Source organism: Ptychodera flava, chromosome 10 (assembly GCF_041260155.1).
Source record: "Ptychodera flava strain L36383 chromosome 10, AS_Pfla_20210202, whole genome shotgun sequence".
NCBI lineage: Eukaryota > Metazoa > Hemichordata > Enteropneusta > Ptychoderidae > Ptychodera > Ptychodera flava.
Window position 1 is genome coordinate 14,741,671 of NC_091937.1, and position 18,798 is coordinate 14,760,468.

General features: G+C 39.7%; 1 protein-coding gene across 2 annotated transcripts; it reads left to right on the forward strand.

Annotated features, from left to right (window-relative positions):
* Positions 1-6,377: 6,377 nt before the first annotated feature.
* Positions 6,378-18,188, forward strand: LOC139142063 (organic cation transporter protein-like). 2 transcript variants are annotated; one of them, XM_070711851.1, is made up of 11 exons: positions 6,378-6,845; positions 7,787-8,229; positions 8,652-8,755; positions 9,022-9,176; positions 9,744-9,912; positions 10,432-10,579; positions 12,218-12,318; positions 13,422-13,642; positions 15,050-15,164; positions 16,095-16,304; positions 17,144-18,188. In XM_070711851.1, the coding sequence occupies exons 1-11, from the start codon at positions 6,827-6,829 to the stop codon at positions 17,277-17,279; spliced, it is 1,821 nt and encodes a 606-aa protein (XP_070567952.1). In that variant the 5' UTR covers positions 6,378-6,826; the 3' UTR covers positions 17,280-18,188. The 2 variants fall into 2 exon arrangements, with proteins under 2 accessions (XP_070567952.1, XP_070567953.1); XM_070711852.1 differs by lacking the exon at positions 6,378-6,845 and adding an exon at positions 7,077-7,262.
* Positions 18,189-18,798: the final 610 nt, after the last annotated feature.

The window sequence follows — 18,798 nt, forward strand, 5'->3', positions numbered from 1 at the left end:
CGTTTTCACATAATTATATTAACACATCAGAGTCTGAAAGAAACTGTTAACTTCGGAACAGGAGTGTCAAACTCATAAAATTCATTAGATCTCGAATCACACTTTTAACCCAGATCAAAGCATAGGAAACGCATAATGAGACCTTTGGTAAAGTTTAAGTGTCTGGTAGGTATACGTATTTCCTCGGATATTTCAAGGTTTTTGGAAAAGTACCCCTTTTTCTCGATTTCACGGACCCGTAATAGAGAATAAAAAACTCTCCCTTCCCCATTATTTTAGTAGCCTAGAATTCCGCTTGCCTCCGTACCTCCGACCCACTATCTAGCGTCCCTTTCAAAGTCAATCACTGAAAATGACCCTCTCATGATTGGCCTATGACTTGGTTGGGCAGAGCTAATTAATATGACGTCAAATATGTTAATTGTGTTGACACTGCAGCTCTGCCCAACCAAGTCATAGGCAAATCATGAGAGGGTCATTTTTTGCTCACGTGTGAACACGTGGGCATATGTCGCAGCGATGTCTGTCTGTCTGTCTGTCTGTCTGTTGGTCCATTTTCTCAAAAACGGCTGAACGTATTTCAGTCAAATTTGGTAGACATCTTCAGAATTCAAATGGCTAGAACTGAAAAGGTTTTGGTGGGCGTGGCTTGGATATTAATGAAGTTATGAAAGTTTTAATTTTTCTGTTACGCCGCGTATGACAAGTGAAAACAATCGACTGTTTGAGGGCGCTGTGAAATGTGCTTGTCCAGGTTGGCTACAGCTGGATAGCCCTGCGTACGATGCTGTGTGTTCCGCTACAGCTAATAGCCCCGCTCACCACAGCCCTGCAAAGACCCGTACGTAGAGTTGGTGACTTCAAATCCATTTTGGACTTGACGTAAAAAGCCAAATTACTGCCGAAATTCAGCGTTCTTGGGCCCAAGTCGTATCCCTGCCTACCTCAGCTACTCGATCGCTTCCAAAAATGCCAGTCTTTTATTCTTTTTTCGTAAATAACCGTCGATGTCGGCAACTCTCTCGCTAGCCCTGCGTACGTACGCACTGTACGCTGTGCATTTCCTGTGTGCGTTCCTAACACACAGCGTACAGTGCGTACGTACGCAGGGCTAGCGAGAGAGTTGCCGACATCGACGGTTATTTACGAAAAAGAATAAAAGACTGGCATTTTTGGAAGCGATCGAGTAGCTGAGGTAGGCAGGGATACGACTTGGGCCCAAGAACGCTGAATTTCGGCAGTAATTGGCTTTTTACGTCAAGTCCAAAAATGGATTTGAAGTCACCAACTCTACGTACGGGTCTTTGCAGGGCTGTGGTGAGCGGGGCTATTAGCTGTAGCGGAACACACAGCATCGTACGCAGGGCTAACAGCTGGATAGCTCTGGTTTCAACCACGGTCCCTCCGTGTTTCAACCTCGTATTGAACATTAAAAATATGATATTTTATTACTCATTCAACTCACTATTCAAGATAAAATATCGTTTAGCAAATTAGCTTTATCCTTGGTAATTGATTGTTTCCCTCGCTGCTCGATCGCCAGAAATGAGTACATACGTTCTCTACCTTGCCTCATGGCATGGAAGTGCTGATGAATAATAAATTTGGGTCAAAGGTATTGAAGTGTCCAATCAGGTTCGTGCACAGAGTCCAAGGCCATGACCTACTTCATGTACTTCTGCACTGTTTTGATTTTGCTTCGCCAAGAAACGTGTTCGTCATTGTCCATAGAAGTATGTTTGCTCTCCTTTGAGGTTGTTTGTGAAACAAATTCCGGGATAGGCCTTGGAATGCATACAATCGGCATCGCGGCAGTGCATGTAGCTAGCCCTACGAGTATGACGAGAGTGTCCGGCTTTGGCTACGCCGCCTCCCACCTCCGGTAGGCGGCGTAGCCAAAGCCGGACACTGTCGCCATACTCGTAGGGCTATGCATGTAGCGTACCATGCTTGTGTAACTGCCGAGCTCAACGTGCATCACGGTTGATACTCATGTACAATCATGATGTGTTCAATTCTGATGAAGATTCATAAGTCTTACTTTGGCAGTCTTTTTTCCGTACGATAATCCCGACAATACGTGTTACTGTTAGACGAGGTGGCCATTTTATGATAAGTTTCAATACTGACAGCTACATAGCGTCACTATCGTGTGATCGAGGTACAGCGTTGTTGAACGGGATACAGAAACTCTGCAGAGGGAGAAAACGATCGTTGACATGAACAGTCAATGTACTTCAGCACGTAGTCCGCAGATAGCGGATCGAGAAAATAAACGTGTCCCAGTAAATAACGGAATATTTATGTACATTAACTCGATATTGATCAAATTTCCAGCTCATCGCAAAAAAATGTATTGCAAAGATTAATTTGTCACTGACAAATACTGCACTGTATGGAAAAAACAGTCTGTAGAATTGTTCAACTTTAAGTGGTATTACCCGAGACAAACACTTGTGTTGTCAATTTTGATTTCATTTCATAAACTTCATACTTCATCGAGTATCGTGTATTTCAGCCTTTGTTAAGCCATTTTATTGATATTTTCAATTTTTGTCTTGGCTTTGTTGTGGAACATGTTGAATCGTCTCCGTGGACATGTAGGCAAAAGTGTGACGGGGTCGAAGTGACTTGGGTACCTGGGGCCGACCAAAACCAGTGTGAATTACTGGGGTCAAAGCGGACAGCGGCCGGGATGACGTGTTCCCCAAGCGAGCTACCTTCAGAAGTCTGTTTCATCGCAAAAAACGTCAACTTTTAAAACCCGTCATTTATTTACTGATGTTATTCTCAGCATCACAAACATATACGCCTCTGCTATGTATCACAGCAAATAGTTATATTTGAGCGCCCCGTAAATGGGATCCTCGTTTTTTTTGCGAACCCGGAAGTGTGTCTTGCTCAATGCATTTCCTACCCATAGCGAGGGAAACTGCCCGCGTTCCCATGCTCCCATGCACCCTTTTTCAATGCCAGTGCAACGCCATCTGTGCAAAATTTGTGGTGGTATGCTCCCGTGTGATGGAAAACCTCTCTTATTCTAACGATGACGTAGTTGACTTTGGACTTCGATTTCGTAAATGTGATGTCCATGCAGTGAGTTTGGGTTGGCGCGCTTATAATGCAATCTTCGCCCGCCTGCGGTCCGATATCCCGCATTTATTAGCGATATTTATCTGTTTTGACTTGACCAAAGTTGGCAAAACTTGCTATGTACATTAAAGATACTATGATACAAGATTATTGAAAGTCATTTGACATTTTTTTCAGCCAATTCCCAATATGCATATTTAATGAACCTTCCAAATTAGGGATATATACTGGCATTTACTTGATAAAATTTGGCGAAACATGCTGTGTACATTGATCATTATACCAGGTTATAACAGTATTGAAAGTCATTTTGCATTTTCATGTCAGCTAATTCATAATTTGCATAAATAGCTAACAAGCTTTCACGGTTTGGCATATAGAGCTTGAAGGACTTGACCAAAGGTAATTACACATGCTATATTGTGATACAATGACAGTACTCAAAGAAACTGATTATTTTTATTTCAGCTAATTACATATTTGAATACTTAATGACCTTTAGAATTGATCTGTGGTGAAATTCATTGTGTTGATCATAACACTTTAAATGTAGCAAAGCATGTAGCAAAGGTTCAAACTTGCACATAAATGCAATATATAATGAAACACGTGAGCATTTTCAGTTCATATCTGGTTTTTGGCCTGAGCTCCGCAGATTAACCCCAAATTCCATTGTATTTTCGTTTTTATACACATGGTAATAAAGTATTATTATTATTATTATTATTATTATTATTATTATTATTATTATTATTATTTTGTGTACAGCGATTTCACTTCATCAGTTTGTGGCTATACCACTTGTAAAATGGTACCCTACTTTAACCATAGCGAATGAATTGGATTAATTGGGTGTGATTTTTTCGATGGTCTATTTTAGATAAATTTATATGGACACGAAATAGATTGAAAACGTGTTGTGGATTTTATTTTCTCGTTTTCAAAAATCAGAACATTGTTACATTTAAAACAAATCCGAACTGAATATCATCACACGTTTGATGTGTGCGAAGACGCACAGACACCGTCCTGACCTTGAAAAGGAACGATTGTACCATTGTAGCGCTGTCAGTAGATTGACCATTGTATGCCAGTCCTGGCCTGACCTCCACCCGAAGACGCACAAACACCATCCTCACCAGGAACGGAACGATTCTGCCATTGTAGGGCTGTCAGCGGGGTGACTATTGTATGCCCCCCGAACTGATCTCTACCCGAAGTGACGCACAGATGCCATCCTGACATGAAACGGAACGTATTGTGTCATTGCAGCTTCATTAGAAGGGTGTGACTATTGTATGCCCACCCTGGCCTAACCTCTACCCTGATAATATCTATTGTGATATGTAATGTAGATGAGATTACCGTCAGCACTTGAGGTCACCTTGGGAGATGACACGTTCATGTGAACTTTCTTCTTAATTTGCTTCGTTTAAAGTAGACGGATGACGCCTAGGGGACAGATAGTCGGACCCTCAAACTTTTAAAGTAATACTATTATTTTGGCCTACCAATTGTGAAGGCTCATTTTGAAGCTCATGGTGTAAACAATTTTCACCGGCTTAGTTTTGTGACAATCGGGAAATTTATTTCCCAATCGAGATCACAGCACAGGAATGGCGGCCATTTTTAATTTCAGATGTCGTTCAATATCGGGCAATTTGTTTCTCTAGTACCAAAATTTGTAGGGTGACCCCGACTGTTGTTATTGATTTTGAAAAAGAATGGTTGAAAGCTTACTTGACGGAAATGTGTGTGCAAAAGTTGTCGTTTAATGTTGATGCGCGAACTTCATATACCTAAAGGTAGACTGCGCCATGGAAAGAGAAAATCTAACCAATCACAGATTTTAAGCGGGTGGCCGTTTTTTAAAAAACAGCACCCTCACATGTTCATTTTGAATACCAAGGACCCCCCCCCCCCTTTGACTATATATGGGCATGTTTAGATTACAGGTGACTGTATACCTTTAAGAGGCATAAAGTTACTTTACTGGACTGCCTTCGTGGACTCATTGGAACTCTATACGTGGTATAGCGGCCCATTTTTATTTCAAATCCCTTTGTTTAAATTTCAGATACAAGGTGTTTCTCGAATCCCATGAGCACGGTGACCGTGAAGAAAGGTTTAAACGTTTTGAAGGAAAGTTTTATCAAAAGTGTAAAAACTGTTTGTCACGAGGCGCGTATTATCATGATAAAATAGCCATATGTGAAAATAGCTGGGTGTAACAAGAGGTAAATTTACGTTTTACATGTCTAGAGTGCTGAGCTTGGTGATCCGGCCGAAGGAAATATATCTAATATGATAAATATAGATGTTTTACTTCTGACATTCGCCTCCAAAAAAGTCTAATGAATGAGTATTTTTTAAATTTGCTTCACCAGATAGCGCATGCAAGTGTTAAACAACAAGATATTATTGTTCTAAGAGCCGAACCTGCACGTTTCGTTTTTGCCCTGGAGATTAGTCTGCTGTCTGTGTGTCGATGCCAGTTGGACGATTTTTACACTGATTCAGTTTCCAAAGAGAATTACATCTACTTGAACCCGTGTTGAATCTAGGACATCCGGGTCAGGGGTCAAATGGGTCCCTGGACTTGCCTTTATGAAGATCTTGGATCATTTATGCTTAAACGCAAAAAAAAATCCTCAACTTTTTAGATCATTAAAGTTTGCACAGAGGAAATTCAAAGTCTTCATTCATTCTGATGACTGGTATTAATCAATGCTATGTCTTGACTGCCAAAGTGACAGACGAGTAAACTATTACAAAATACATCAAATCATCAAGCAAAATAATACATTTTATGTCAAAGTTCTCCATTGCCTCATCGCCCATGCAACACCGATATCAGCCTGCTAAACTTCACGGTACGGCCCAGCAACATCGCTAGAGCGCTGTACAGTAAGGAAAACCTCGATGACGCTCATCTAAAATTAATCGAAGGTCAGGTTGTTATGAACGGCAGCCAGAAAGTGGCCAAATATGTTTTTGCGTCTCCGTTGTCATATTTGCAAAATGAAATTGATTACACTATGGACATCGCTAACTGGCAATTTGCTTGTTTGTAACCCGCAACAATGAATAGATCTCACTGAAGTTCACGTGTGTTAAATTTGTATTTTTTCGCCAAGATTTAGTTTTATTCACTTCCCCGTTTACCTATGGCTATAAATGTTTAGGGTGGTGGGTAAAAATTAGGATAGGTCAGGCAACCTAAATCGCACGACTTATTTACCTTGGCCGCACAACACACAGCTTTGCAAGGTGGCGTGCACTCTATAGGCATGCGCTCACTCGCCAGAGTTCTCCAGATAGACTCGGGCCGCTCACGTGATCCGTGCTATGCGCTCTCACACATCACCGGCGAGGATGCTGTGAAAGTCAACATGTTTGATCTACCTACATGCTATAGTTGATCATTCAACGGTCATTTCAAACAAGTCAACTCTGATGCGCCAGGTAATTTCAAAAGAGGCATTTTGTGCTGAAACGCGCCCACTGTTGAAGCTTGAGGATTTTGGACCGAGTAACTTGCGGAACGAGGTCTTGATAACAATCCACTGAAGGGTAGTGTTGAATCTGGAGCGCGGCTTGAAGGCATTGCAATAGATATACAGGAGTGCCTTGATCCCGAGCACGCTCATTGTTCGGATAGCTTACGTCAGATATACTCTACCGCTACACGTCCGCGGCGCCGTGTAGCAATTCCAGACTGGCCTGCCGAGCAATGGCTCCGAAGAAACAAGGTAATGTTCGTTTTTTATAGGATTATTCGCCTTCCAATTCTGTTAGATCACAGCAGACATATCTCGGTCATTGGTGACAGCGTGGTCATTTTATACAGCAAACTAGTTTCTAGACTCTAGCGGAAGCTTGTTCTACTTTTTCGGTGGTCGACACTCCCTGGGACCAGTGCTTGCTGCGAGACTGTTTACAAATTCCGAGTGTATTAAAAGGGACCAACGCTTGCCAAAACTATCACTGTGGTGGCCTGGAGGAGCAATGACTCATTCATGTGAAACTCTAGCAAAACGTAGGAAACAACACATGTCGGGGATAATGATCAGCTCCTAAGAACCAGTATAACTGCAATTTCGATGAGCGTTCACCTTATATATGACCTTTGGTACTCTACAAAAGCTGATGAACGACAGTTTTCTTAGGTGAGGTCAATTCTCGGGCAAGTATTTGTTATGGTCGTTTCAGTGACGTTTTCAAAGCTGTCACGAGGTAAAGATCTTAAGTATTCTGTTTCGGTTCCATATTGATTGGTGAAGGTCATATTAATCACCCGGATTCCAAAACACGAATCATACACAGAATCTGATCTAAAATTGTTTAAGGTAGCGTGCGCTTCGAGGACAGATTCCTACTCTCAAAGTGTTACAGTATTATTTTGCCCTGCCATTTTGAGGGTTTGTTTTAAAAATTATGGCGTGTGGAGTAACCTTTATCCCCCCCAATAGAGACAAGACAACGATGGCAGCCATTTTGTTTTTCAAATATCGGTAAATGTTGGGCAATTTGTTTCTGTAGTACCAAACTTTGCACGATGATGCCCGAATTTTTATTCTTGGTTTTTGAAAGAGAATGCGTGAAAGTTTGCCTGAGGAAATGTTAAGCAAAAGTCTTAAGTCTTTCACTTTTGAGGCAAGAACTCCCTTAATGAAAGAGTATCATTTTCCAGGTTCGACTCTTGAGTATGACGATGTTTTGAAACACGTCTTGGGGGAGTTCGGCAAGTTTCAGGTGCTCTGCTTCCTGCTGCTGGTGCTGACGGCAATACCGCCCGGGATCGAGGAATTCGCTGTCGTATTCACGATGGCAGAGACCGATTCATGGTGCCGGGTCCAAGACGCCCACATTATTAGCTTCACTTTCTGTCCGTCAAACGACACCATGGAGTGCGTTGACCTCGTCAAGAACCTGACAATTCCAAAGGAGGAGAGTTCAGAGGCGTGTGGAGTCGGCTGGAAGTACAGTCAATGCTATCGCTACAACGTCACAACCGATGAAATACTTTATTCAGCCTCAGCTGAAGAGGATTGGCTAACAGAGAGCAAAACGATAAAATGCGATCATGGATGGGAATACGATAGATCCCAATACACACATACAGCTACACAACAGGTAAGGCTCTCTCTCTCTCTCTCTCTCTCTCTCTCTCTCTCTCTCTCTCTCTCTCTCTCTCTCTCTCTCTCTCTCTCTCTGCTTTTTTATCATTACTACTTTAAGTCCCTTTCCTGATCATTATTATTGCTGTGGACACATTGTCGGGAAAAACGTCAATACTACATATGTGTTTGTCTTTGAGGAAGCGACAGTGTATCACATTCCTTTTGGTGAGTATAATCAAGGAGGTTCGCAACGTCCTCTTTTGAACAGGAAATTTCTTTCACCAACTAGAAGTCTCTAAAATGTGTATATTTCGTTTCAACCTACAAGTTGCACCATCAATCATTCTTATTTAGTTAGATGAACTGAAACACCTGTCCATCATTCGATCAATCTTCTGACACATCAATGTTATTTTCTGTTTTAAACGTTGGCAGTTTGACTTGGTGTGTGATCGGTATTACTTGAACGCCTTGCTGCCCTCTATTGCTTTTGTCGGTATCCTCGTAGGGTCAGTCACTTCTGGGCTGTTTTTGGACAGGTGAGTAAAAAATGATTTTTCTCCATTGATTTCACACAGATGGCAGCCATTTTGAATATCATATGTCGTTAAATGTTATTTCTATATTAATAAGTAATTTGTTTCTCTGGTACAAAATCTTGCACGGTAACCCGTGATTTTTATTCTCGATTTCGAAAGGGGATTGTTAAGAGTTTCCTTGGGGAAAGTTTGAGCAAAAGTTCAAGTCTTTCAAATTCAAGGCACATGCTAGCGTAAGAAATGAAGATTTTGTTTTCTCACTTCAGATTCGGACGTTTGCAAGGGCTCATTTGGTCGCTGCTATTATTACAAGTGTTGGGAATCGCCATGGCATTCTCGCCGAACTTTGCCTTCTTTGCCGTGTGTAATTTTCTCCTTTTCGTCGTTGCCTTCGCCATTTACTTGGCAGGGTTCGTTTTGGGTGAGCAAATTTATTCATGCGCTCTGAAAAAAAAACATGTACTGGATTTGTTGGAATACACGCCGAGTACTCACAAGTGTGCATACTGGCCTACATGCAGAGAGATTTTTGCAATATCGTGAATTGATGTAAACATTGTAGTTAACTGATTCACTGTTTCTTTGACATGCACAGATATCATTGCACAATATAATTTGTATGAGAGAAATATTTAGTCATAAGACATCAATTATTTTCGAAGATTACTTGTACATAAATGCTTTTGTAGATCAAATATCATTCTTTCATTTCAAAGAAATACCCTGTATTGGTTATTGCACTCTTCTTGAAAGATGCAAGTAAAATGTCTCTCAATATCACATGGACATCATCATGGTCAAACCGTGACTGGAGTTGCACTTGAATATTAGGGTTTTAGAAATGTTGATAAAGTCCATGAACCCTTATGGCATTTAATGACTGTTGATTTCATCAACTGAATCATACTTGCGCTTCTGCGATACGACAGTGCATTTTCACAGATCCATTCTCATTTATCTGACTTGCAATTTTCTTCGTTCACTTGAGTCACCGAGCACGTTGGACCGTCCAAACGCCCACTGGCCGGACAGATGATACCGGTGTGCTACAGTGTTGGCTACATGTTGCTCAGTGTATTTGCTTACTTCATCCGCGATTGGTCGAAGTTACAATTAGCCATCACAATTCCCAATGCCATCTTCCTGCTCTACTGGTGGTAGGTATCCGTACAGACCTGTATTCATTACATTGAAAGGCCTTATTCTGACCCATTACCGACTTATTATGTTGTAGGACATAGTGTCGATTACTGTCATAATTAAAAAATAAAGTTACCCAAGGGAAAAAATGAAGTTTCTCGATACGTTGCATTAGTATTACTCCATCAACGTAGTCCCTACTGCCTTCACTCACCAATGATCACATACATACATACATACATACATACATACATACATACATACATACATACATACATACATACATACATACATACATACATACATACATACATACATACATACATACATACATACATACATACATACATACATACATACATACATACATACATACATACATACATACATACATACATACATACATGCATACATACATACATACATACACGAATACACACAAACTTAACATGTATTTATACACAGTATATATATATATATATATATATATATATATATATATATATATATATATATATATATTACAATAATTTCAGGATTATTCCCGAGTCACCAAGATGGTTGCTGTCTATGGGTAAATTTAAACAAGCAGAGAGGATTATCAGGAAATCTGCAAAGATAAATAAAGTACAACTTCCAGATGATCTATTCGATGGTTCCTGGAAACCGGAGCCACATGAAAAGGTACTTAGATTTCAGAAGTATGTTTGAAAGTAAATTTCAACGTGAGTTGAAGTAAAGTGTGGCTTTCTATCGACATTATAAATTTAGTTTGGGCTTCATAAAAAGAACAGTCACAATATGACGATGGATATCGATGATGCGCTGAAAGGGTCGCTGCTGGATATACTGGTCGATTCAAATTTTTAACCGATCTAAAATCTACCGCTGATTTCACAAAAAGTTTTCTCCAACTTCATGAAAACTTTCTTTGTTCATTTTAACCAGCGGTGCTCCCCTAGCGAGAAAAACAAAATGGAATATAACTTCAATGTCTCGTAAAGTTAGAAAAAATACGTTGTTTAAACTTGAATATGTAAGGCAATCTCTCAAACATTAAATCTTGTGGTCTTGTATTGGATAGTTATGTCCCATGATTAAGTCACAATGGGGAAAGGTTTTCATGACTTCGTTGGAGCGAAGTAAAGTACATCCGTTCGCTAAGCGTCTCCACTGTTCACGGTTCAAAAATAAACGTTTCCCCGAGCTAAACTCCTCTGATGTGGATAAATTAAGGAAAGGCGCTCAAAGCTCTTTTCAGTGGGAAGTTGGAAGATCACATCAGTTCAGGACTCTCGTTTGTCGTCACACTATGAGAAGATCATGCTTCTATAGTGGCTCCTCATCGCGTCTTCTCTGAAAACTTTTGGTCAGCTCCACACAACTCTGCCTCTGGGCAACTTATCATTGTCTTGCGATGTTTCTTTGACTGGTGCAGTCATATGCTTTGTCTTGAGTAAGAAAGCGGGCCATTTACGCCGGCCTATGAGGGCGCAGGAGTCACGTTCCCTCGGGGAAACTTTCAACAGCCTATTCAAGTTTGTCGAACACAGTAACCCATGACCTTCAGTACCCAATCACCGAGCAAAAACGTCACACCTGTAAAGCCTTTCCCTACACCCTGCCTTGGGTACAATGTAAAGTTTAATGACCCATAACGCCATACTGAATGAAATGTTCTTAAGATTTTTTCCCGAAGGCAAAGCTATTTTTATATTTCTTCCTATCGAACGACATCGAACGCCTAATCCCTTCAAGTACTTAAGTCATGAGACTCAAAGAAATTGTTTATTTAAATTCCGGTGTTGTGTTTTATGGCGTAGGGAGCCTTGTCATCGATTTGGTGCCAAGGATTACTCGGTGGAAGTATTTTCTTCCCATTAAAGTAACCTTGAAAAAAGTTTGAAAACCTGGAAGTATTTATCAAAGAACAACTCTTAATCTTCACCTCATTTCGGTGGTAAAACCATTTCAAGCGTGAGGCCTTTATCCACGACGAAGTTGCCCCGAGGACACAAAATCAAATACAAAACGTTTCCCACAAGTTAAAACCGTAATCGCTGTGAGACACTTTTTAAATGGCTTTGCATAGCTCCATTTACAGCCGTTATTTGGACGTTGCAGTAATTTGTCAATTCCTTATTTGCAATGAATATAGGAACGGTATATAACGCTGACTGCCCTCAGCGAACTCACAATCACTAAATTGGTGACGTTTTCACACGTTTCTCTTTAAAACTCCTCCTTTCTATCTTTATTGTCGATCTCTTGTAGTAACCGCCATCAAACAGAATCTCGATTCTATTGATGCCTTTTTTATAGACTACCATCGATACCACTGAAGATGGGATGAAACCTGGAATGTTGAACTTGATACGACTGCCAAATATGAGAAAGAAGACCCTTATTTTGATATGTAACTTGTAAGTTATTATGACTCTGGGGGTCGTTTCGTGAAAGTCAATCCCCCATTGCGTTACATGTTCGTTTTTTTAGTCTAACATCACTTATACACAACAAGCGCGTCCAAAGTGTTTATGAATAAACTGTATAAGTTTTACCTTTACTGAAAAGTAGAGCGGGCTACAAGACAAGTATGGTGCACATCTCCAAGACATTTATTTTGTATCGATCAATCGCCTTGTCATTCCTGATATCTACTCTTATACTACTGATCTAACTTTGATGAATATTTTTATTTCGAGTTTTGTCTTTTTTCTTTATGGAACGTCTCGAGCGGGTTGTGTGATGTATTGCCGAAATTCATATCATAATTTTCAGTCATACATATCGTTTATCATCTGAAATATATCGTCAACGGTATCTCACAAAGCACTCCTGAGAGTTAATCCAGAGATGAGCGCACCTTCAAAAGTAAACAGCTGAGACAGATTTACGTGTTAAAGGGACATAAGCTGTAACTTGTGGCAAGTTTTTCAGTATTCTGCCTCCGTGTATCAACTATACCGTGTATGACCCTAATCCGTTTGTCATGCAGAAATTTCGAGTCTTCTTTTTTCAACACAGCTTGTATGCGTGTAGTGATCATTGTTTATTGTTTACAAATGAATTCTAGTCCGGACTTGAATACTTATTTTCAACAATAATTATGGAGATTATACTCATATAGGTTGTGTTGATATGGTAAATACTTGGCATTAAATTACAGTTTAGAGATTCAATGCAGAAAGTGTAGGGAAACCACAAGACAAAAGTTCTGAAAAAATAGCCAAAAGATACAGCGTATGGAGCTTTAAGGTCAGAAGCCACAGCCGATGGCAGTGCTCAGAAAGAAACTATCTTCCTCTTATATGAAGTTAATGTAGCAGGTTATCTTCTCAATGCAGTGCAGTCATCGAAGGTTCTCTTCACTTTTGAACTCGGGGTCACCGAAAATAAGTGCATGCCTCTTGATTATGCGATCTTATTTGTGCCATTATAAATTAAAAATCGTTAGAGAAATGACTAGCTTTGTGAGATTAAATATTTCTCAAGAAACTTTTTTTTTTGTAATTTCATCTTGCAGTACGGCAAACAGCATGGTGTACTACGGTTTGAATCTGAACACATCATCCCTCGGTGGTAGCGACTACCTCAGTGCCTTCATATCGGCAGCAGTGGAGATCCCAGCCTACTTGATGCCGATCTATCTCTTAGAGGTTCCATATGTGGGACGTCGCTGGTCTTTGTGCGGGACAATGGTGCTGAGTGGCTGTGGGTGCATCGGGGCAGCCTTCGTGCCGCAGTGTGCGTGACCTTTGCCCTCTCACTGCCCCTCGTTCGATTCGTATAGCTTCTAATCTCCGCCTCAAACTCTTATGCGCCCTAAATTTCTCGTCGAGAAAAGCACAGACTCCATTTTGTAGTGAAAGTATGTATGACCCGGGGCTACAACGCCCACATTGTTGGAGGCAGAGAAGAGTCATAATATGCATCCCACGAGAGGCTGTGAGAGAACCTGAAATTCATTTAGGGATGGACCGATATCTCTTAGGAGGGGCAGTAAATTAAAAAGCGGATCCTGCAGAGCTAAGATCGTTCTACAAATAGGCAGCCACACTGCTTTCGAAAGAAAATTTTCACATGAATGTCGACCGGAAAGAAAACATCGGAATTAAATATATCTTAATTTGTATGACATGCAAGATCCAAAATACAGGATTGTGAAGTCGTGAAACTCGAAAGATAATTGCACGTTGGAAACCTTGCCAGCCCTCTTAAGGTCTAATGGTCTACCCCTTACTTCTCTTCACGTCAGCTGCACGGTGTATTTGGGATAAATTCACTTCGGAGTGTGTGCGTGTCCACAATTACAAAACAGAACTCAATCGTTATTGAAAGTACCTTCAGATTATGTTTATTATGATTTTCGTGGCCGTATATCGTATCCTGACTCAAAACCTTTTCATGACATAATTCTTTCGAGGAACGATAGAACTCATGAAATTATGTGGTACCAGCACTGGATCCGATACATACAAAACGATGGTTGTAACAAGTATTGAGAGAAAAACAACACGTGATTCCACTATAAAATATGTCAAAATGTCGACGAAATATCAATTTCCAACTGGCGTACCATTGTTCACTTATTTCCATCCTCCCTTTCAATGTTCGATACTTATTTTATCTTGTGCTACGACGTTAAGGGTACAGACAATTAATTACTTAATTTATTTATTTATTTGTTTATTTATTTATTAAGACATTAACTAACTACTTATTAATTAATTAATTAATTAATTGATATTTATTTATTGGTTCATCTATTTATTAATGCATGCATGCATGCATGCATTAATTCATTCATTCATTCGTTCATTCATTCATTCAATCGGTCGTTCATTTTATTGATTTATTTTTTCCTACGTCACGTCATTAGGCAAAAAAAATTAAAGATACATGTATGTTTCTAGTCCTTGAAATTTGGCAAAAGTTATCCGGTGATGCGATCCTTTAGAAACCACTTCGGTGTCACGTGAGATTCACGAGCAGTTATATTTCCATAGTATGTTATGAAGGCAAGGCTACCAAACACATCGAGTCTAATCATTTCACTAAATCGTTTCGGTATTATGTCAGCCGTTTGGTTTAGGAACGCTGTGGTGAGGATGTTGTAAATCTCCGATTTTTTTCACTTTTCTCTCCTTACAGGTGTCGGCCTCACATGGTTACGAATAACGTTGGCTATGATCGGAAAGTTTGGTATTTCATCGTCATTTTCAATCGTGTACATCTACGCGGCTGAACTTTTCCCAACGCCAGTGAGGTAATGGCGCTTTGCTATGTAGTGATTTTACCCCTAAAGGATGGACCTTAGATCTTGTTGGGAGTGGTCGAGAGGTCGTATCCAATTCTCTACTTCCCAATGTTGGCAATTGTTTCATCGGTGCATGGCATGTATGCCTTTTCCCAGAATTTCTAAGTTTTTCGACCCATCAATGTATGAATATTTTTTTCATATCAAACAGTGGCACTTTTAAAACGATTTTTGTCTCCCTTTTTGGCAACCCCTTCCCTAATGGTCCATCCTTAAATGCCGTACCTATGTCTTTCTCATATCCAATATTCAATATTTACTTCTTGAACTCTAATACGGCCACGATTTAGCCTAGACTCTTTACGTTGCAGTTTGATGCAACCATTAAGGTAGAACGCACCTCGGGACAGACATTCGGACTCTCAAACTTTTACAATTCTCTTCTGATATACCACATGTTGGGGTTCATTTTAAAGCTCTTGGTGAATGAAAACTTTTCACCGGCTTAGTTTTTCGAAATTCAAAATTTTTATTTTTCTCCATAGAGTTAACACAGGGATGGCGGCCATTTTGAATTTCTAATATCGGTAAATCTTGGGTAATTTGTTTCTCTAGTGGGGCTTTGGCAACAGGGATTTTTGCCAAGGAGGAAACCTGTTGCAACATTGAACCACCAAAACGCCTCGGGGAAAAGGTATTCGGACTCTAAAACTTTTACAATATTCGTTTGGGCTACCATTTGTGAGGCTCATTTTGAAGGTCATCGGGTAAATACATGTATTGTTCTGACCTGCTTTAAATCGGGTGACTTTGATTTTGCTGAGGTAAAACCCTTTCGCAACATTGAACCGTTAAAAGCCTATTGGTTAAACAGAAAGATGAGGACATGCGCGAGTGACGACCTTGCTCCCTCTAACGGATGTACTCGTCTCGTCACAGGTCAATTGGTATCGGACTGTGTTCCATGTTTGCCTCTCTAGGTGCGATCCTTTCACCGCAAATACTTCTCCTGGATAGACTGTGGTTGCCCCTTCCACCGGTAATCTTCGGTGTTATCACCGTCATGGCCGGTGTATTGGTGTTGCCCTTACCGGAAACGAGGAACAGGAAGCTGCCGGAAACAATGGAGGAAGGAGAACAGTTCGGAAAGTATGTGGTTATAAAATTGAGTGAAAAAACAACAACGGAAATATGCCCTACGAAATTATTTAATAACTAACCAACCTCGTCAAAGTTGGAGAGTAATTCTCTATTTATCTAGTTTTGCATTATTTTAAGGATGCGCCTAGAGGACATATAAACTTACTGTCAATAGGATGGCGGCCATTTTGAATTTCAAATATCGGTAAATGTTAGGTAATTCATTTCTCTAGTACCAAATTTTGCATAGTGACCCCTGATTTTTATTATCGATTTGGTAAGAAAATTATTGAAAGTTTCATTGAGGAAAGATTAAGCTAAAGTTTAAGTCTCTCACTTTCTAGGCGCATACTACCTTAACTGTAGTAGTTTTTCACTTCCACTTTAATTTGTCGTGTGCACGTAGTTTTGAATAAAAAATAGCGATAAACTGCGATATACCATAAATCCCTAATTCTAAAGTCGTAGCTTTAGCATTATCCTTAAATGCCATTTTATCCAGATATTATCATCAAAGTTACAATACTTTTACTGTTTTACAAGTTATCAAATACTTAAACACCACCGTATTTTTAAATTCTCTAATCGGTTTAGTGAAATTCAATGCTTATGTTGCTATGCATTTACTAAATGTACATCAACACACCCACCTTCCCCCCTTTTTTTGCCTGTCCGTCTTTCTATCTGTCCAGTGTCCGAGTCTTTCTGTATCTCCATTTATTTATTTATCTATCCATCACAAGTATCCGTCTATCTATCTATCTGACTTGCCAGATGGCTGGCTGGCAGGCTGGCGCTCTAGCCACCCACCTCCCTGCAAGTTGTGTTCTTCTCTCTCACTTTTGCAGAAAACAGCGGCCAAATCGATACAAAGGCTACGGACAAATACGAAAAGTGCTTAACAGTGACTTCCACGACACTAACAACGGCATGCAGGTAGAACTCGTCGACGTACAGTCCGAATTCGGAAATTCAGAAGACTAAATTCTACCCTCGGAGTAGCTTGAAAGGATATCGTTTTGTTTTAGAACATTGAAAGGAGAGGGTCGTCGGAACTGCGCCTGCGCGACTTCTGTTTATAAACACTGTATTTCATGCACCATATCTGGATGCACCACGTCGACATAGCTGCAACATATCAATTTTATGGTGTACATTATGGCAAATATTTCTTAACTTTCATCAATCGCAAACGTACCTCACATACAGTGTTTACATCGGTCGTAAAGGTCCAAAACGACCTTTGACAACAATTCCGACGACCTCCTCCCTTTAATATTAAGACATCATTAGTGTTTTGAAATTTCTGGTCCTTTAAATGGTAGATACCTATTAAACAGCGTCTTATAAAGAGCTACAGTTATACTGCATTGTGATGTTCACTTTCATTACCTTGATCTTCTGGTACTAAAGCACCACGCTTTTGATGAGTTTGAGTTTTGCTATTTTTCTGTTATCATTTCAAAAGTATAATGACTGACTATGCCTTATGCGTTCTGCCGCAGTGCGCCTATCAATAAGGATAATTTAAAGTGATCAAGTTTATTACTATCTTAGAAAATAAACAGTTTTTATTGTACATGAAGTGCGCCAAGCACTTCACTGGGTATCTCAAATCTCAACTGATGTAAAATTGATATGGTTGTTGCTCAGGGCCTTTACTCTGATATATTCATGGTATATGACATGCACATAAAGTTTGAAGTGAGACGTAGTATATATGTAAAGTATACCAATATAGATAAAGATTTAGTATGGAAATCTAAAGATAACGACTCATTATAATATTCATGTATGCATATATATATGTATATGGTATGTTTGTGAATTACATAATTGTATTAGGACATTTCTTTGATAATAAAATAGGTCTCTATGACCATATGGAAATAATACTTGTACTGTTATTTGAATTCTAAGCAAGAGTTGCAGATTTATTTTTGCATTTCCACTCAGACCTCAGAATCAAGCAGACTTTCTCAGATCAGTCTCTGCACAATCACCTCGGTTTACAAGTATTAGTTGCAAGTGGGCTATTGTAATTGATGTCCTAATGCTATGCAAATAGTAGATGGGCTTAGCCAATCATAATTTTGAACGTGCATTTGTATTCGCCACTATACAATTATGATGGTATTGAAATGAAACCACGGCTTGAGGTAGAATACATGTACACCTCGGACAAAATATTCAGATTCTTAAATTATTACAATACTTTAAATTTGTCGTTATATTGCCTAGTATGTGCACTCATCTCGAAGCATGTAGGGGTGGATGAACTTTTTCACCGCCTTGCTTTTTCGTGAAAATCTAAAATTTTAATTTTACTTCATAGAGTTTAAACTTATCATGATGGAGGCACCATTTTGAATTTCAAAATATCGGTAAAGTTTAGGTAATACCTTTTTTCTGCAGCACCAACATTTGCACAGTGGCCTTTAATTCTTATTCTTGATTTGGAAAGAGGATAGTTCAGTTTAACGATTCATTGAGGAAACTTTTG